Source organism: Metarhizium brunneum, chromosome 2, assembly GCF_013426205.1.
Source record: "Metarhizium brunneum chromosome 2, complete sequence".
In the NCBI taxonomy this organism is placed as follows: Eukaryota; Fungi; Ascomycota; class Sordariomycetes; order Hypocreales; family Clavicipitaceae; genus Metarhizium; species Metarhizium brunneum.
The window spans coordinates 1,249,157-1,269,063 of record NC_089423.1 but is presented as its reverse complement, the minus strand read 5'-3'; the positions used below and the strand labels follow the sequence as shown (position 1 = coordinate 1,269,063).

General features: G+C 52.3%; 7 protein-coding genes across 7 annotated transcripts; 3 read left to right on the top strand and 4 right to left on the bottom strand.

Annotated features, from left to right (window-relative positions):
• Positions 1-3,557: 3,557 nt before the first annotated feature.
• aes1_0 (Acetylesterase) lies at positions 3,558-4,608 on the top strand (the record flags this gene model as incomplete). The annotated part of the gene is made up of 2 exons (XM_014687802.1): positions 3,558-4,441; positions 4,509-4,608. The coding sequence occupies 2 exons, from the start codon at positions 3,558-3,560 to the stop codon at positions 4,606-4,608; spliced, it is 984 nt and encodes a 327-aa protein (XP_014543288.1).
• A 2,614-nt stretch (positions 4,609-7,222) lies between these two features.
• G6M90_00g033600 (uncharacterized protein) lies at positions 7,223-8,482 on the top strand (the record flags this gene model as incomplete). Its single annotated transcript, XM_014687801.1, has 1 exon — positions 7,223-8,482. One exon carries the CDS (start codon positions 7,223-7,225, stop codon positions 8,480-8,482), a length of 1,260 nt encoding a protein of 419 aa, XP_014543287.1.
• Positions 8,483-9,362: 880 nt separating this feature from the next.
• G6M90_00g033590 (uncharacterized protein) lies at positions 9,363-10,213 on the bottom strand (the record flags this gene model as incomplete). Its single annotated transcript, XM_014687800.1, has 2 exons — positions 9,363-9,765; positions 9,813-10,213. 2 exons carry the CDS (start codon positions 10,211-10,213, stop codon positions 9,363-9,365), a joined length of 804 nt encoding a protein of 267 aa, XP_014543286.1.
• Positions 10,214-11,171: 958 nt separating this feature from the next.
• G6M90_00g033580 (uncharacterized protein) lies at positions 11,172-13,346 on the bottom strand (the record flags this gene model as incomplete). Its single annotated transcript, XM_014687799.1, has 2 exons — positions 11,172-12,874; positions 12,956-13,346. The coding sequence occupies 2 exons, from the start codon at positions 13,344-13,346 to the stop codon at positions 11,172-11,174; spliced, it is 2,094 nt and encodes a 697-aa protein (XP_014543285.1).
• A 975-nt stretch (positions 13,347-14,321) lies between these two features.
• Positions 14,322-14,883, bottom strand: DAD2 (DASH complex subunit DAD2; the record flags this gene model as incomplete). Its single annotated transcript, XM_014687798.2, has 3 exons — positions 14,322-14,494; positions 14,558-14,617; positions 14,670-14,883. 3 exons carry the CDS (start codon positions 14,881-14,883, stop codon positions 14,322-14,324), a joined length of 447 nt encoding a protein of 148 aa, XP_014543284.2.
• A 403-nt stretch (positions 14,884-15,286) lies between these two features.
• sgo-1 (Shugoshin) lies at positions 15,287-17,316 on the top strand (the record flags this gene model as incomplete). The annotated part of the gene is made up of 3 exons (XM_014687797.1): positions 15,287-15,335; positions 15,410-15,839; positions 15,897-17,316. The coding sequence occupies 3 exons, from the start codon at positions 15,287-15,289 to the stop codon at positions 17,314-17,316; spliced, it is 1,899 nt and encodes a 632-aa protein (XP_014543283.1).
• A 442-nt stretch (positions 17,317-17,758) lies between these two features.
• Positions 17,759-18,535, bottom strand: vps29 (Vacuolar protein sorting-associated protein 29; the record flags this gene model as incomplete). The annotated part of the gene is made up of 3 exons (XM_014687796.1): positions 17,759-17,884; positions 17,951-18,361; positions 18,467-18,535. The coding sequence occupies 3 exons, from the start codon at positions 18,533-18,535 to the stop codon at positions 17,759-17,761; spliced, it is 606 nt and encodes a 201-aa protein (XP_014543282.1).
• Between the last annotated feature and the right edge of the window lie 1,372 nt (positions 18,536-19,907).

Here is a 19,907-nt window from a genome sequence, read left to right as displayed (position 1 = left end):
CAAAAAGCCTGATAACGAAGAAGGGTTTCCGTTCAGTCGACGTTGAGCAGATGCTTTGTACATAGATAGGCCAATTGGACAACAGGTACAATCATACATTTAATTACATGTACTTTTGCACCATAAACTGTTGACGTGACTATGAGGCGAAGTTGATAGCATTCATGATCAACATTCATGTGCCTCTTGTTGATATCTTGTGAGGTGAGAAAATTGTGTGTCAGTCAAACACGACATGAGAGACGATATTAAAATTATGACATGACGTGATTTGACATGGACCATGGTAAACATCTACTTGATTTTGGTAACATGCTACTGGATGGGATACTTATTACTTGTCGTACCAGCTTTTGGCTTTTATACGATGACTCCTTTCTATGTTCCATGAGAGTCTGGCATCAGTTGCGTCAGAGCACAACCTTGGCGGCTTCAATACGTCTGTGCTCCGTAATGCAGGGCTACTTTCGGACGTGAACGTGAGCGGCTGTCAATGAGGCCCCAAATGCTAGGAATTGGAGCGACGGGGAATGGGCTGTTGGGCTGCAGTATAAAACGACAAGATGCGATGCCTCTGGCTCATGTTGGCAGCTCCAACGTGAGTTCTCTTCCTGCAAGCCATGGCCTTTCTGGCAGCATTTGAGTGATTGTTTCCCCAATTTTAGGGAGCCTTGAAGCAGCTACAATCTCTGTGGGTTGTGTCTTGATTGATGTAGCTTGGCTGTTTGCAACGTTTTCTAGTAGCTGTGTTTTGACTATTGCGAGTCTTGACGGGCGCCGTGACGGTGGCTCTTTTACTCCTCTCTGGTTGTGTTACTTTGCGACGGACGAAAACTTGGTTGGACCTGATGATGACGACTCTGCGAGCTTGTTTGGGGCATCTGACCTGGCTGCTGGCTGCTATTGTCGCCAGAATTCTGCTTGGCCTCTCCGTGTTTGAGATGGCAGACTGCGACGGTTGCTGATCGATATTGTGGGATGACGAGTTTCAAGGTTTTGAGCATCGGAAGGCTAGGAGATACGCGTTGGGTATGTTTTCTAATAGACGTACCCTGTTTTCTATATCAATAGCAGGGAGTCAGGTTGCGAGCTTGCTAATAGTTTTTGAAAGCCTTGTGACATGAGGATGTTCGTTTTTAATACCTCTTTAGCTAATGGAAGATGAGTATATGCATAAGACGACCTGTATTAGTACATAGAAGAGCAAGGCTCCTTGGAAGGAGAAAGCTTGTTATTACTTTAATAATTAGATCCTGTTAATCTCTTGGTCTGCCGGCGCGAACGCGTGGGAGTTAATAGTTATCGTGGCAAATGGAAAACTTCCTTATTATTACAAGAATAAGGGTAGTGGAAGTGAGTGTCTAGAACGTAGATTCCTCTACGCTTTTGACTGAGTAGTGCTTTTTGATCTAGTGTACTCGACTGGGGTGCCCAGAACAAGTCGATTTGTACGACTTCATCATTGGTCGATTACATCATCGCCGCGACGTCTGTTGTCTGACCCTCATGCAAGAAGCGAGTCCGAAGCAGGCTGTTGTACTCATTGTGTCGATGCGGTAGCACTGACAAGGCCGACACCGTCTGTGGGATTGGATGCTCCCCCCCTGCGCGGCGAAAGAGAAACTAGTAGTTGTAGGTTAATATTAGATGCAGTGCCAGTTGCCCAAATGGGAGTCACTCACGACGCGGCTAAGAAACGTTACATGGCTTTGTGGGTATTAGACCCGAGTGCTCTTTGGCCAAGGCCCCAGATGATAACGACGTGTTGCTGAGCAATGATGGCAACATAACTACTGAATGTATGGCGTACGTATGGTGTACTTTGATAATTGTTGAACAAGAAAATTCCTGTTCTCGCCTGGACGAATGCAAACTGTAGACCTTCGTATCAAGACTGGCAGAGGGAGCATATTCCTTGTCTATACAATATGGCATTGACTGGGGCCCCATTCGTCCTCACATGTTGGCCCAGTTTTTTGGGTGGCAGAGATACGGGTGGCTTTGGCACAACAGCGCGCATTGATATTTTGCCTTGTCAAAGGTAATTTCCTTTGTCTGTGGACGAGTCAGCCACCGGAATCAGTCATTCATCAGGAGTGCTACAAGCTCTCGACTCACCGCTTGGGGCAACATGATGGTCAAAATGGCCGTTGAGACTTGGGACATGGAATGCTCGTTCAGTGCTCGACGAAAGGGTGAAGATGCTCTCGCAAACCTATTTGGACGTCACGTAGCCGTGGGATCTATCAGGTGGTAAAGGGCCACTGACTTGGGGAAGTAGAATGGCACGAAGGGGGAGGCCGGAGTTGTTGTTATCTACCTCTGCAGGGAAATATGGGCTGGTGTGATTCAGTGCCCAAATCGAAGCTCCTTGGAACGTTGCGATATTACGGAGTACGGAGTACAGCTGAGCGCATTTCATGCTGCCCCACTCCTTGGGTGCTCATTTGTTGCTTGTAGCTTTTCGAATACTCGCGCTGGTACTGAGTACGTAGCTTCTCATCTGCCGCCCAGAGAAGACGTCCTCGTCGTACTACTACTAGCGGCTGTCGGCCTCAGCTTATCCGACGCCTTTTCGGCCGAAGAATACGCGGTATGTGATAGCCCGAGGTGGGCACAACTCCAGATGTCATCTTTGTGCAATTTCCTGGGACAGCGAGGGGTTCCCGGGTCGAGCCGTTCAATGGCATCAAATGTAATTGGCGCTCCCCCATCGAACTGGGACCTCTGGGTGCTTTTTGGGACGCTACGAGATGTCAACTGGTAATAAAACAAATATAAACCTTTTGCTGAAACGTACCCCCCTGTATGTTGATGCGAAGACACCAATGGTAAGCCTCTCCCCATACAGCCCTGGGATATTTTTGAGGCCTTGCGAGATGCCAACTGGCAACACTGATGTAAGCCCTTTGCTGAAATTTGCCTCCAGACATTCGTATGCTGATGCGAAGGCACCAATGATGGCACTCTCCCTATACAGCCCTAGAATACTTTGGAAAACTTGACTACAATCGAATGATGTATACTTTGATCATGGCAGGCTCTCGATCGTGATAGCTGGCTTCATCCTCACAGAATACTCTTGCGGAGCCCTTGCGGCATTAACACGGTAGTAGGGCGCACGATTCATTCGCCTCAGTTAGGCCTAGTGTATCATACTTCCTCGAGGATATATGCTGGCCTCATACATCACATCATGTCTCGGTAAAGCATCACGACATGTCTTGTGCAAGAGGCAAGATTGACCGGAAGAGTCGGTCCTGCTTTTCGAGTTGACGCGCGGTGAGAAGACGGTCGTGAGAATGAGACTCGGTACAAGCTCTCTTGGGACTGTGAGCGAGCGACGATATTGACGACCGGAGGAACTAGTCCGGGTATAATTGTCCAATTTATCAGTTTGAACTCCAGTCTTGCATAAATATATAAGCAGACCACTCCCAGCCTTCAAGTCTCTCGGATCGTACACTTATTCTCAAGCAGATATCCTATCCCACCACGAGTTTATTCATCAACTCTTCAGAACAACTTCGCCTCTACTCCTCCAATCTTGACGCATCATGGCAACCAAGCTTCTCACCGTGCTTGCTATAACCTCTGGGGTCATTTCTGCTCCTGCCGCCTTGGGGAAATTTGAAAATCTCGTTGTTTTTGGCGACAGCTACTCGGACGAAGCCCGCTATGCCTACATCAAGCAGAATGGAAAGCTGCCCCCAGCCGGCCAGATGCTCCCCGAAGCCGATAGTCCCTTCAGCGACGGCCGTATATGGGCGCGATTGGTCGCCAAAGACACCGGAGCCACGCTCTACGACTATGCCGTCGGGGGCGCCATGTGTACACACACCAACTTCGACCAACGTACATTCAACGGAATCGCCAACATCCCATACCCTGCTGTGTTGGACTACGAATTACCTCTATTTGACACGGACAAGAAACTCGGCCTGTACAAAAACCTGAACCCGGACAACACCGTTTACACGCTTTGGATCGGCACAAACGACCTCGGCAAAGATGGCATCGTCGGAGCCAAGGCTGGCATGCACCATAATGTGGACGCATCCAGTACAGTTGACAGCTATCTGACCTGTGTCTGGGCCGCCCTCGACAAAATGTACAGTCAAGGCGCTAGAAACATTGTCCTGTTCAAGCTGGCGCCCCTCGAGAAGGCGCCTTTGTACGCCGTCGACTACCCGGATCTAAAGGATAGTCTGAGCGCCGACGTCCAGAATGTTAATGCAAAATACGACCAAGTTGTCGCGGAGACCAAGTCACAGCGGTGGGCAGAAGCAACTATTACCATCTTCGATTCCTACAAGTTCTTTTCGGATGTCATCGCATCGCCTAGCATTTTTCAGTTTACCGAGGTGTCCAAGCCGTACAAGACCTGCGTCAGTGAGAATAACTGCCAAACGGCGAGCGGACCCCAGTCGAGCTACTTGTGGTAAGTTGTATCAAGGCCTCGGCACCTTTTGTAGGAAACTGGAATATCAATCTGAAACAAAATGCAGGAATGACGCCCTCCATCTTTCACCCGCCGCGGAACAGCTCATCTCCCAGGAGTTCCAGCGCGCTGTAAAGGGTGCCTCGAGCTATGCCAAGAATTATTAATGCCAGCTCAGCCTAGGCGGTTGTGCTGAATAAAACGGGGGAACGAGCAAATTAGCATGTGTGGCAACTTGATTTGCTATAAACCTCGTTCTGGACAAACACGATGCAATCGTTGTGCCGTGTCAGGGCCTTCGTATTTTAATATGTCTGCCACTAAAGGTACTTGGATAGCAGGCAATAAGCTTAGATTTTATCTATTATTACATTCTTTACTACCTGTCAGCGACCAAGTGGACGAGTCACTTAGTCACCAATGGGTAGATGGTTTTTTTAGTTGATTTATTATACTCGTGCTCTATTTATTTATTTCCAAGGTCCTTGTGTAAGCCACTTCGTAGTACATCTTCCTTGGATAGTCTAAACTAGCCCAAGAACAATATGCTTAGATAATAGTCTATATTACTTGCCGTCACTACTGGGATGATATGCCTAGCAAATTACAGTAAGCCACGTGCCGCCAAGTCACGTGCCGTATTGTCTACGACAGCCGGTGCAGACGGTAGAAATCTCGGAATAGCGTCAAGTAGATGGATTGACCGTGCACCGTTGAAATTAAGCGATTTTTAGGGTTCGTGGGGATAACTTGTACTTGACGTTATCCATAGAAAAATGGGCCCGGTATCGGGTGTCCAAGCCACCTGCGCCACTAAAGGGGGTGCTACAGCGCCAGAGGGCAGACGGATAAGCCCCAGGCGTCCCCTTTTCCATCTCAGACGACGAGTAGCAGCATCTTATGCCTTGAGAGGGAGCGTCAGAAATAACGCTGATGGATGACGAAAACGTCGGTGGCAACAACCTCACGAGCTGGGCCAAAGAGTTGGATCAGCCGCCATAGGGATTACGGAGTACCTCGCCCTATTTTTAACGTGGCGGCACCTCACGCTCTGAAAATAGCAGGAAAGAATGTCCAGTCATTTTACATGCGTCAACTCGCGCATACATCAGGTAAACATTAGGTCGCCTACTAAGTAGCTTTCAATTCTGGGCGGGCCATGGCAGCGGCGTCTGTGTACGCATTCGTCCGAAGGCATCCTCGTTCGGTCCGAAGTACCCCGTAATCATGCCTCTCGATCCCATTTTCCGCCGTGTGTAGCTTAGCAGTGACCAGGAAAGGGCAAAGCCTAAAAGTCGAATCGAGGATGCGCCTCCGCCGCAACTTATTTGGCGCATCGACGCCCCTCGGCCCATCAAGGCAGTGCTGCACAAGCGCAGGCAATGCTGTACCAGTCCGTTTGTTGCCTGCATCCTCGTCCAATGACTTGACAGCATCAGCCGGTCGGTGGCGGCAATCTTCAGTGGACGTGAGAGCACTGCGTTCGGCGTACGCCGTAGAGGAAGACCAAAAGAAGAAGAAAAGGGACGGGGGCTCAGCGCCCCGGAGTCTCGACAACGGAGGGCGCTTGGAGGCCAAGAGGATACAGCACCATGGCAGGGACCGGGAAGGTGCCCGTGTCGCGCCTTCCTCCAACCATGCGGGACATGGAGTACCTGATGGATGCAGTCAGATTTTCTCGTATCCAACCAAACCCCACGACTGGGTCCGGTGTGTTTTTCTGATTCTTCTCATGTTATTACTATTGCAACTCCGTACCGTCTCCATCTTCACCCACCCGGCGACAACTTGGCGGTACGAGCTTCATTCCATCGCCCGGCCAGGCCATCATCTTCACCAAAAGGGCGATTGGCGTAGGACGCAGTCAATGCTCGGCTGGGCCTGGGGGACATTTCCAATCACCAAGAGCGTCGGCGGGAGACAGTTGCGGCCATCGTACCACAGCCCACCACAATTAATTGGAACCCACGCCTCCTAATTGCACACACCCCGGTTCGCTCTCACGCGCTTGTGCGTCTCAGGCCTGCCGCTGCCGCTCGCTCACAGGCACTCTCTCGGTCTCAGTTTGATGCGGCCTGAGGACGGGCCCGTCACCCAATCTCCATCCAGCCCGGCCCCTGTCGAAGCCGCTGCTGCTACTGCCAGTCTGGTCGCTCCATCTGTTGCATTCGTGTCTCAAGCGGCCTCTTGTTCTCCCCCGTCGGCTATCCCACGCCTCCCATTGTTCAGTCACGACCATACATTTTTCCCGCTCCACTCTTGTTCTGCTGCCTTTTCATCTCTCCCTCTCCTCTCCAGACACACCTTTCGACAGGAGACCACGTCGGCGATCGTCGTTTGAATCACGAAACAGGCACGCCGGCTTGTTGCGAGCCTTCGACCCCTTCTTTGGCCGTCGTCGACTCGGTTCGTCTTCAATTGCCCTCGACCTTGGTGTGTTGTCGCCGCTGCCTCTCCTCGGAGTTGGAGCCGTAGTTTGACAGGTATGTTTGCAGCTTCAACGGCTCCTGAGTAGTGCCACGCCAAGTTTCGCCGTTGTACGGCTTCGTTCATGTCCGTGCCAGCGTTACTATAGCCCATACTGTTGTGTTCTCAAATGGAGATTTCGTCATCTTTGCCGTCTTCATCCCCGCAAACTAAATTCTTGTTTTCCCTTCCTTCATGGGCTTAATCAGAACGTCGGGCATGGCTCGAACGCTGCAGTGGTGGCAATCAATGCCTCATCATGCTAACGGTCTCCATATCAGACAGATTCACGAATTGAATCTCCGCGCTTCCAACATGTCTGACTCTTCTCGTGGCTCGGGTGCCCAGACCGGTGGCCCAGAGACTTCACTGGGACAATCGCCAAGTCCTCCGTCCTCTGTGCCCTCTCCGTCCCCAAATACAACGCCTAGTTCACCTTCACCGCCATCAGCATCATCGCCCTCGCCGTCGCCCTCGCCGTCGTCCGAGTCGCCGCAGCCGCAGCCGCAGCCGCCTGCGACGACATCGTCAAGTTCCTCCTCGCCGCCTCCAGCACCGGTACCTACCACTCCCTCATCATCGCCTTCTAGTACGCCTCAGCCAGAGACACCATCACCGTCTCCTACGCCTACTTCTACGTCTTCGACGTCAAGCACCCCCCCGCCGGCACCAACACCTTCTACTCCCGAGCCTACGATATCCAGTTCAACGGTCGTAACTGTTACGCCTGCTTCATCGACAACTACTAAAATCGTCGTAAATACGACAACGCCAACCGCGGGACCGTCGTCTACTTCGGCAAGTGTATCGGGTAGTTCAACTGCTACGCCTATCAACCCTGCCGGTGATGGAAACAGTGGTGGTCTTAGCCAACCAGCCAAGGTTGCGATTGGAGTAGTTGTACCTATTGCTGCAATTGCTTTGTTGGCGCTGGTGGGCTTGTTCTGGTGGCGAAAGAGGCGTGCTCGTCAGGAGTCTGAAGAGGAACGCCGCAAGGAGGTCGAAGACTACTCCTACAATCCCAATGCCGACCCTACAATTCCAGCTGTCGGTCTGGGTACCGATAATTACGAGATGCGGGATGAAGGCGGATCGGGATACCGTGGCTGGGGCTCAACTACTGCAGCAGGTTCTATGGGCCGCAAAACTTCAACCACAATGTCTGGTGGCATGACTGCCGGCGCCTTCTCAGATGGCGGCGGACATACCCGTGGAAACCCTTCCGAAACCAAAACCGACCCTACCGTGGATGGCTCCTCGTCTCCAGACGGCGAAATTATGGGCGCCATGGGTCCTTCAGCCGCAAACAATCGAGGTGGCGACGTTCACCGTGGCCCGTCAAACGCTTCATCTTCCTACAGCGCTACAGGTCGATCTGAGGGCTCCGACGTCGGAATCTACGCTAATGGCGGTGGTTATTATGACCAGTATGGTCAGAACCCCTATGGGGACCAGAGGGCCCAGGAGCTTGGCGGCCAAGCTGTTATTAGGGATAACCCAGCGCGACGCAACACTCGTATCGAGAATCCGTCACATTACCCTCAGCAGAGTGCTGGTATTGCCCAAAACTTCTGAGGCGCTTCGCATCGTTTCAGACCTTTGTCAACACTTGGTCGCTGGATTTACCATATCCATCCACCTGTCCATAGAGATACCCAAACTTAGCATTCTCTTCAACACTTTTCTTACACTTTGAGACGAGACTTATATACGGGAAACTTGCAGTCGAACTGAATGGGGGCTTCTAGGCTTTTGAATATTTGGTGCTGGCATTTTATTGGCATTTACCATTCTTCAGCCAGTTCATTCTCGATTGAAGCAACGTTAATGATGGCATAACATTCTACAGTACAATAAGCACGTAGCGGCATTTTATAGCAAGCCGCAAACAAAATTGGGGGTATTGAAGCGGGATATTCGACTACATGCAGCTTCGCACGTTTGAAGTTTTTCTTTTACACACCTGCCTCAGCACGCAATGAGGACATGTACATGTACATAATACTCTGTCGAAACAGCGACTTTTACATTTTTTTATCTTGAGAAGACTTTTTTTTCTGTGGGAAAAACACATATCTATTACCATCTTCATCCAGCGAAGTGGCGAGCGAGGGAAGAGAGGACGGGGGACATAATGTGGAGGAGCATCATTCGTTTGGCCTGTAATGGGATTGATTCGTCGTGTATAGAGGAAGAGTTTGGCTTTATATTTCTGAGCGGGATGGGCTGCCGCAGGACAGTGATGCTGTCGGTGTATATATGGATTGGTAGTTGCATCAATTGATACAGTAGACTTGGTTGAAGATGTTGTGTCAAGCGCCACAGTTGCAAAAATAAAACAGAGAAAGCGTTTTCTTCAAAGAGTCTAGTGTAGATTGTGGTGACGGCATATCCGGCGCTCTCAACACAAGTTCCATCTTGGTCTCTCCGCGTGGAAGCTAATATTACCCAAGCTCTATTCCCTATATTGTCCGCTCCCGCCCATCCCTTGGCTCAAGTCCATTCGTTCCCACCAAAACTTACACTGGGCCATTTCCTCGTCGGTCAAGATCCTCTTGCGCACGGCTACGCCCTCACTCTTCCCGCCGGCAGCCTCGTCGTTCCCCTTTCCAAACACCAATAACTCCCCGCCGCCGCGCCCGTCGCCAAATGGGCTCTGAAACCTCGGCCACGACCAAATCTCCCCCGTCGGCGAGGCCATAAACTGCCCCCAGCGGGACGCCATCTCCTCCGCCACGGCCACCAGTCCCCGCTGACCCCCGAGCGTCTCCATGTCGTGCGCGACAACCGGCGCCTGATCGCCATGCGACGCGGCACCGAACGGCTCCGACGCAGCCGCGTACTCGTACAGGTAGACCCTCGCGCCGTGTGCAGAACGGGGCATATATACGCGTAGTGGGCGTACGCCTCGTGCAGACAGCGGAACTGCGCGCCGTGCCCGCAGCCGGGCGCGTTCTCGTACCGCTTCGAGGGGCCCGTCGCGGGATCCGGGCACAGCCGTTCCAGGGCGTCGAGATGGCCGCCCGTGAGGGAGGGCACGAGCGCAGAGAACCACGCGCGGAACTGGGCGTTTGTAGCGAGGTCCAGGGGCACGAACTGCGTCCCCTCGTGGGAGCAGAACCCCGTGGTGACGGAGAGCGTCCTGGCCGTGTCTGACCTGCACAGCGCGTCCACCTGCCGGAGGGGGATGTCGGGGATCACGCGGCGTGCTCCTCGAAGACGGCCATGGCGGCGTCGACCACGAACACCCGCCGGGAGGTCGCGCAGCGGACGGGCCTCCTCCCCCTCCTCCTCGCCGCCGCGCATGCCGGGGGCCAAGGACCGACCGGGCAGTCGGCGCCCCGGACTCGAGGATGGTCTCGGTGAAGGCCAGAGGGGCCGGGTGCACGAGGTGATCAATGGCCAATCTAACCAAAGTCGAGCTTCAGCATGCCCCCCATTTCACCCAGAACCACCATGACAGCACCGAGCAGAGAGGGAACTAACAGAATGCGCCCCGGCCCATCTCACCACCGAGTCCACGGCGGCCCTCTGGTCCCTCAGCCCGAGATTCAACTCGACGCCCCGCGTGCCCCTCCCCGCCGTCGCCGGTCTTGAAGCCCAGCGCGCCAAGGCGGTATCCGGCCGCCACCACGAGAAGATGTCGAGGGGTTTGGGATATGTCTCGGATGCGGGCTGGCGCTTGCCAATTATCACGCCTTCGTTGACCGGGACCCCAACGCTGGCTTCACTGCACCCAGCTTGATCCGCCATCTTCACCGCCCTAAACTGACTGTAAGCCGGTACAGGCCCTGCGGCTCCACAAGGGATCGTAGGGATCCGAATTTCGGATGTGTGCTACGTCTGTCTTGACGGCAAGTCGATGGCATGTCGTTGAAGTAAAGCGTCATGTCATGGTTCGGTGCGGGGCTAGAATCTCCATCTTTGATCGACGTGCAGTCCAACTCGGCGTGGCAAGCAAGGGGTTGAGGGCCATTCATCACACGAGCGTACATAGGATACACAATTGCTTTACTATATGCATTCTGCGCAGCCGTGCGAACCTGCCTTCGGCTTGTGATGTTTTGGCCGATAATCCAAATCTTATAAATACATGCCAAAATAACAATAATAACGCCAGTGCCCTGGAAACCTTTGTAGTACTGCAAACGCCCCCGTCAACAAACAGATAAACAAGACGGCAGAAACAAAGAGCCACAACGGCTCAAAGAAGCACGGGGCCGATACTGTACAATAAAGTGTCAAAACTGAAAGCCAGACAATTTCACGCCTTCACCTCCTTTCCGGCTTCCTGTGTCGCCTTCGCCCGCTTGGCTGCCAGCTCCCTCAGACGTTTCTTCTCGGCCCACTCCCGACTCGCAATTCTAGAACGCTCAGCAGCTTGTTCCCGTGCCGTCTTGGCCGCAAGCTCTCTCTCTCGCTTGCTTTTTTCCCTATCCTGCGTGTAGCAGTTGTCTCGTGTGAAAATGTCCTTGCCTCGTTGTCTCTGCACGTGTAGTTCCTCCAACGATACCGAAATCCGCTTGCCACCTGCACTACCCGTCGACGTCGAAGCTGCTCGACTCTCTTCAGTGGCAGAAGCTATGGTCGAATTTCGTCCCCGCGTCTGGGAGGAATTGCCAACCTGAGAGGGTACTGGGACGGAGCGGACAACACCAACAGACATGCGCTTTCGTTGAGCACCCTGGCTGTCATTCTCGCCATTTGCTTCCGGGGATGCTCGGCTCTGGCGAGCGCGGCTTGTCAGTGTTTCCCGGGGTAGCGTAGACGGCCCAATACTGTGTCGTACAGGTCGAGCCTTAAACTCCCGTCGTTTTCGCTGCTCTTCTTCCTCCGCTTTCAGTTTGGCCTCCCGTTCCTCTCGCTTGCGGCGAGAGATGGCTTCGCCTGGCAACTCAAACGTCGGTTTGGGCAAAGGCTTATTCGTGACTCTTGGTTTTGGGATAGCAGCCTGGGTTCTCTGGGCCTCTGCCTGCTGCTGAGCTTGACGAGCCTCACGTTGCTCCTTCAGGCGACGTGCTACAGCCTCGCCTGGCAACTCAAATTTGGGCACAGTAGGTGGTTTGGCAGACTTGATAGGATGCTTTGGTGCACTGAGGCGATTAATGCTGGATTGGCTACGAGAAACGCTGGATTCTGACTTTTGGCTCTCTGATGATTCTTGCTGCGCGCGTCTCTTTCCACGGAGCGTCAAGGATGCGGATCTTCTCAAGGAGGGCCGCGCTTTCTGAGAGGGCCTTGCACGGACTGTCGCGGAGCACCCAGCAACAGAAGCTTCCTTGGATTTCGCAGGGGCCGATGGTGTCACACCAGAAGGAGTCACGGGATTAGGCTCGGAAGCCTGCGTGTTGGCGGTTGTCGACCCGCGAGGGAGAGTTAGATCGTGAATTGCCTCGAGCTCCTCTTCAAGCCTGTCCAACTCTTCCAGGGAATCCTCAATTCGAGGGATTGAAAAGGATCCGGTTCGTGACGAACCAGCCACCACGCTCGGACTATTTTCGCTCATGATAGTGAGAGACGGCGAAATCGCCTGCTCGACCATAGTCACTACTTCGGGAGCCTTTAGCGGAGTGCCAGGATAAGGAGGTGGTGGCGCCTGCGACATTGCCAAAGAGACGAGACTGTCTGCGCTCCTCGTGCCATCCATGGTCTGAGGAGTAGGGTATGAATCTTTGTTAAGCGGTGTTGCTAAAAGGGTATATATGTCAGTTGCGATTCCAGACCCGGTTTGAGAGGTGCGACGTCGCCTGACAGGCAGCAAATTGCAGCCATAGAGTTGACTCCTAGACTCGCTTCCCGCATTGTACTCGTCTTGAGGACCATTGGCTGTTTGGGAACTTGCTTCTGCAGGATACGTCATGATCCATTCGAACTGACCTGCGAGATGTTTCTCGACCTGTCCCTCGAGAGCAGATTTTGGGTCCAGAATAGCAGGGAGGTGGTCTTCATTCAGTTTTGTATGATAACCTGGCAGCACAGGTCAGACCACGAATGTTGATCAAAGATGTCGTCGACTCAGTAGTGAGCTCAAAGCGGACTGTAACTCACCATTCACCTTGTCGTCTTTTGTGGCTGGTGAAATAGCAACAAGATTCTCTTCAGGATCTATGAGGCTGCTAGTTTCTTCTGGAACGGCACCGAGAGGCTCAAACGTCTCTGAATCAATTTGCGGACGTCGGGCACGGCTTGCTCGCCTGTTGCTCTGAGCCTTGGCCGCCTTGTTCTCTGGCGAAGTCGGGTCCCTTCGCGGACTCTTTGCCAGAACTGCAGGTGTTACTCGATTCTGGCTTTGGCCATGCGACAGCTCTTTAAGCACGTCGCTGTTCCCAGTGGCGTCGACATGGGCGTGTTTGTCCGGGGTCAAAGACCTGTCGTCAAAAATGTCGAAGCTTTGGGCCTCATGACGATGAGATGAATTGAGAGCCACGGCTCGTGACATGTTCTTGTAGCCAGGTCACCAATGCCTTGAAATGACCCTGGAAAACTCCGTAATGCGTCAAGGTTCCACGCAGTCAGTCAGGGGCAGATTGTGACGAGACACCCCGTACTCCGTGTAGGCCAGAGGGTATTATTGGTGGCGATGCGTATATGTAATTTCGCGGACAACCCGGACGAGGCAGGGATGGTCGGGGCCCAACCGGGTCTCTACGCAATCGGTATCAATTGATGAGGATGCGGTTTTTAATGTTGGCTTATGTCTGCTAGGCTACAAGGGCATAGCAATGGTGAGTTTGAAAGACAAATGCAAGCTATCGGAAGCAGTAAACGGTTTGGAGGAGAGTTGGATGTTTGATCTGGAATGTTTTGTTTACACAAGACACATGCAGTGGAGCATCTGCAGACGTGTGTTGCTTAGCTACCCCAGTCCTTCTTTCTTTCCCCTCTGTCATCTGCCGAGCACACAAACTTAATCTGTGCCTTGGCACGCAGCACTCCGGTCGGCAGCGTTGCAAGTGCTTTCCCCTCAAGCCCCTCTTCAATTGCTGACGACAGGCAGGCGAGGAAGCGCAATAAATCTAGGTCCCCTCAGTGAGGCAGGTTATGCAGGTACATATCCTCGTTTTCCTCGTTGCTCGACACCCATGAACGCCACACCAGCACCGACGCCACCAGACGCGTTTCATCGCGTGGTGTTTGGCGATGGCCCCGCTTCAACGGTTGCTTCAACGTTGTCGCTGCCCGATGCTTGTACTCCGTACATAAACAAGTAAGCGGCCTGCCTGATCGGCATTGTGCAGAGTGTGGCAGCCACTTGGCCGGCACGAAGGCAAGCAACTGCGATGTCCCTGCCTTTTCAAACTCCCAACGTAGGAAGCTGCCAGTCTTTGATGACCGCAGGGTATGAGACGGCCTCGAGAGGGATCGCGGGCACAACCTATCCGCCTAGAGGAATTCATTCGTGTGCATGGCCAACTCATGTGTTCGCAGTTGAATCGCCCTCCACAGCAGCAGCTTCAATGGCATCGGCCTGAGCTTGTAATGTTGGTGCATGCTCAGTTGGTATTCGCACGAGAGTTTGGGGAAGTGATTCGTTGGATGCAGATGCATCCTCCATGGTAGTGTCGTTCGATGGTTTTGCGAGTTTTGCTGCGAAAAAAAAAAAGACATGATTAGCAAAAGTAGATGATCGATGATTATTTTTGAACGTACTAGACGCCATATTAATCGCTCGTAGCACATTATGCCAATTACCCATAACAGCTGCTACCGCTGCACAAAAGTTAGCAAAAATCGTTCTGTTCATCAACGGTCGATGCCATACCCTCGGTCCCATCAGACAGAGTCGTCAATTTCTGCTCCAGTGCCTCCATTTGATTGGACACTGCCGCACTGAGGTCTCGAAGCTCTCTCAAGCTCTGTAATTCGGCCTTCTTTTCTTCGATTCGCGCAAGCAGGGCTGGCGACGGTGAAGCAGACGATGTGGAGCTACTGGGAGCTCGCATGTGCGACGAAAGCGACCTTGTAGGATATGACATAATGCGAGTGCCTGCGTGCTGGCTGCGAACTATTTGATCAAGCACAAATGCTATCGTGACATTCAGATCTTGGAGTTCCCCCCACGCGTCTTCAGTCTTCTTTCTTCAGTCTGCATTCCAAACGGGCTGGTGGGGCTTCACCCACTCACGTGCGATGCCGCCAGTAACCCAGCAACCAGCTGTGGGCCTCGCATTGATTTGTTGCCAGACCGGCCCAAAATGTAAATATGAATGACAGACAACACCAGAAATTCTGGGAGCTGGCCGCCGCGGTAGACCGACTAACACAACAACTCGCTCTACAGTACCTCCAACTTGCATTGCTCCCTGGTACCGACAACCTCAGATCCGTTCGAAGATATAAGCCATACTCTTTTCACACGTACAGGGCACACTATGAGCTATGGCGAGGCTCAACGAAGTACCAATGTCTTCGGACAGCCTCGAAACGCGTGCGTACAATGCCATTTGCCACTCCATACTCTGTCTCATTATTGGCTTGGATGTTAACGAAATGCTGCAACAGTTCGCAAGAAGATGTTACGACAGAATAGGGATCTCGCAAAATCAAACAATGTACGCGCTTTGCGGATCAGAGAGTTGGAAAGTGAATGCGCCCTCATGCTTTCTGAGAACTTGGAGCTTCGAAGTCGCATCCTGGAACTCGAGAAACAGGTCGAAGACAACGAGGCGAGACGGATCGCAGATCATGCGCTGGCAATCAAGGCCAAGCTGGAATCGCAACTAACGGAATGGGGGACGCTCTTGTCCGGGTTGGGCTTGGAACCCCCTATGAAAAGACATTCTCCTCGAATTCAGAAATCTATCAAACAACGCATGAGCTACATTGCAGGTAGACCTAGCCCTTCTCAACGGAGATTGCGCGATGTTGCTAGGGATATCGAAGAGCTGGGCCACATATCTGAAAACAGGTCATCTTCACGGCAATCTCTGAAGTAGGTTATGGTTCCGAACCAGCGCTTGGGTATGAATGCTAATAAGGTGCATCACAGCCCTGAACAAATCCGGGCTCTGAGATCTGAAGCCGACTCTGCCGAACTAGAGGCTCCCGCCAAACAACCACTGATTGAACAGGAGCCAACAAAAGTCGACTCTCCTCCACGAGCTGCATTAGCAACAAAGGACGTGTCCAGTCCGAGGAGACTAATAGAGCCCCCGATTTCACTTCCATCTCCCCGATCCAGTAAAATAGCCGATGCGCCGTTACCATCGCCGGAAAAGAAGAGAACGGAACCTAGTAACCGACGACAAAATCCTATACTACAACCTAGCACACCGGCACCAGAGCATATCGCCGCTCCAGTCAAGACCGGATCAAAAAGGAAATTCGCACAGGATGAGACAGAAAACACCGCACCCCGACAATTGACGAATGAGAATATAGCACCGCGGGGTATGGCAGACAAGGTTTCTATTCGAGAAAAGGCTGGAGGCAAGACATTGAAGGAACTTGCGCATATGAGGAAAGAAGCTCGAGAGAAGCATGTGACTACTGGCAATAGTCGCAAACCCCTGGCTTCAAAGAGTACCAATGACGATGTTAGCTCACCCCGAAAGAATCCCAAACCAATTGCGATAGACGAGGTTGGCACGGGAAAAGCAGAGCTGGCAAAGTCGAAGCCGACCAAGGAACGAACGAAATCCAAGGCCAAGATGAATGCTGCCGCCAAACTAGAAATTCCCCCGCCGGTCACGAAGACTGTGATAGCTGACCTGGCCACAACGGTCTCAGAACCAGCCGTGACGTCGCCAAAGTCACCGGAACCAGCGCTTGGAGGGGATGACCCAAGAGGTGATACTCCGCCACCTGTTGATATATTTTTGAATGGCGAGACTTCGCGGGCGAGCAGAAGGAATAGGACAACTATCAGCTACGCAGAACCAAACCTCAGAGATAAGATGAGGCGGCCAACCAAGGAGCTCTTTGATGCAGTGGCGGGAGAGGGCAAATATGCTCGAAGGGCCAGTCAATGTGATCTACCAACGTCTGAGGGTCCCAAGATTAAGCGTGAGTCTGACGTTGGGGATTCTTTGAGGCGCATTCCTCCGACGAGCGACGAGTTTGAGGCGCCAGAGCCGGGAAGCATTCCAGCTAGTCCTCTCGCAAAAAAGAGCTCGGCCCAAGACGCATCTGCAGCGGTCATTACAGAACGTCGTCGGCCGGCCTCAAGGGCGGGCGAGTTTGCCGCAGATCTCAACCTTGACGCCGATGAAAACGAGAGCGGCGACGTTGATGTCTATGAGTTCACCAGCTCATCACCACAGATCGATAACAATGCACCTACGGAGACGACGAGGGCCACACGACGTCGGGGGGCAAATACGCGGCGGCGATCAGCAGCCGTTGATAGTGAGGAGGACAGCTCTGTCAAGGAGCGAAGTGTGTCTCGGCGGCGAAGCATGATGGTATAATGATGACTTCCATATTAGGGCGTTTGACCCTTTTTTTTATTTTAAAAATCAAAGCGACGTTTACGACTCATGAGCACTGGCATTCCAGCTTTGTTTACGGGGAGTTGATTCATGGCGTGGAATTGGATGCATCATTTTGGCGAAAGGCTGATTGTATGAATTTTGTTTGAATGCTCGAGATACCAAGCGATGAAAGTTGTGGATTCTTTCTTGTATTTACATATTGTGGCTTTCATTTCCTTGGCCTTTTGCGGCCCCTTCAGTTGGAATAGAGCATCTCCGTTTGGAGAATTCTTGGATACCTAGATTCATTCATTATGTCTGCTATGATTGTGCGGGTATCTGCCAAGCCTTTTGTCCGCTCCAAGTATAGTATGCTGGAATATGGGTGAAGTCATGGAATTTAGAGGGAAGGGCGATTATTCCGGAGTGAGTCGGTTCATCATGATGAATTGGCGGCCGGTTCGACTGGTTTTGTATATGTAACTTTCTCCACGGCAACATTTTCGTTGCCCTTGTCATCTTTGCGGAGTTGGTAGACGTACAGCGTCAGCGAAATACCTTGGACCTGTATTATTTGTCAATGTAAGCATTCCCAGGCGTGCAGACACACGGCGTCACAGCCTCAACGTACATCCATTAGGCAAAAGCTGGGCGTGGGATCCTCCCCTACACCGCCCCACGAATTCAAGAATGCCCCCGTTGCGCTTCCCGGGTTGACGAAAAATTTGTCCATGTACTCGAATGCGTCGAACTTGTGGGTGCCCCCCCAGCACAGCACGTCGACATCTAGCCGGTTTGCTTCTGCAAGAAGCAGGTCGGGCTCGCTGGAGACGAGGGTGAACCCTTCGAGGAAGCCGATCCTGATGCTTCCGTGGGTGACGACCTGTGTGAGCGGGAGGGAGGTGGCTTCCACATCGTTGCGGCCCTTGACGATTTTGAGGTCCGGCGTTATGGAGCGGAGGTATTCGTACGTGTGCTTGTCGGTAAGGTTGCCGAGGCAGAGGGTCTGGCCGATTTTGCCGGGAGCGAGGAGTTTTTTAAACTGTACGGGTTAGCAAAGTGGCTTTGCCTAATGCTTTGGGCCGAGCTTCAGAGCGAAACGAGCGCGAGGATGGGAATGGCGACGTGGAGGAGGAGCAGGGTGTACCTTGGCTGGGATGTCGAGGGCGCGGTCTGGGATGTGTAGGTCCCCGATGACGAGGATGAGGAAGGCCATGGCGTTGCGGACGGAGGAGCGGGTGCGATGTCTTGGTGGACGTTTGAAGTCGGAAGCACAGATGTCGAGCTGGAGGGGTATCGAGAGCTCCAAGGGTTGAACTGAGCAGCTTTGGGGTGTCAATCGTCATCAGCCTCGCCGGACCCACTATACGTCCATGCCGCGACAATCCAATGGCTCAACTTGGTCATGAGTAGACATGACACTAGAGTCATGCCAATGTATTTAAAATGCAATGTGAAGAGTCCAGGGCCGCCTATGGCGAATTCCAGCTAACTAATTCTTCACGGATAGTCAACGTGAGCAACATCGATTGCACCCCGCGAGTCTGACTACATATCCAAGACATTGAGAGCTTTGCGTTTTCTCCTCCACGGGACTTGATTCTTTTTGTTTCTCGGACAACAAATCTGCAGATCTTAAGGGCAAGTAGTAGGACTACCAAGCGGATGCTCAGGTACGGGGGGAGACGTGGGCACAAGCTTCGCTCCGTGTAGTTGATGTGGCCTCCAAGGAAACCCAGACGCTTATTGGGGCTGATGTACAAGTCAGAAGTGCTTGCTGGAGCTTAGATGAAGAGACTCTTGCAAATTTTAGCACTAAGGACCGTTACAATGAGGAGCCTCTCCTGAGCGGAACTACCGTTTTTTGTCGAATACCTCAGCGTGCTGTGAAGTCAGGGAATGGTGTACACTGTACGGTGCACAATGTATTGGATAATCTCGCTTGGTCCACGGATGGAAAGCTCTACTTCATCACCGGCATCACAGACACATATATACTGTCCAAAATCGTGGTGTCGGTACAATCAGTTATCAACCATGGTCACAGCTTTAAACCCGCAAATCTGAATCATGACTTCCGGGTGAGTTTGCAATGTGTCCGAGACAGGAGCACGAGATGAAGGCGCAGAAGTTTTAGATCAATATGTTGATAAGAATTAGGAGACGTTGCGATCTGTACTTGCAACGTGCGAATATCTACGGGATACAGCCTTGTATACAGGCTCTATTGGCCATTCTCCGGGACGGAATTGTTGATGGCGCGTTTTGTCAATATAGACGCTCACATCACCAAAAGGGAAGGTGAGACGGACAGGGCAGTATTCAGGCACACACTAGCAAACAACTTGGGACATCTCTAAAGCAACAAACAATAGTTTTAATACTACGCTATAAAAAGATAGATTGAAGGTCTTAATGCAGCTCTTTATACTGATCAATCATGTAGATGACAAAGTCATTCCTTGGCGCTGTTGGTGGGATGTGGATGTGATGGCTAGAGATGTAGGGTATGAAGCATCAATGATACCAGACCACTGGCACCTTGACTTTTTGTACCGTCGGCCCCACCCTGCAGCTCTGTCATCCAG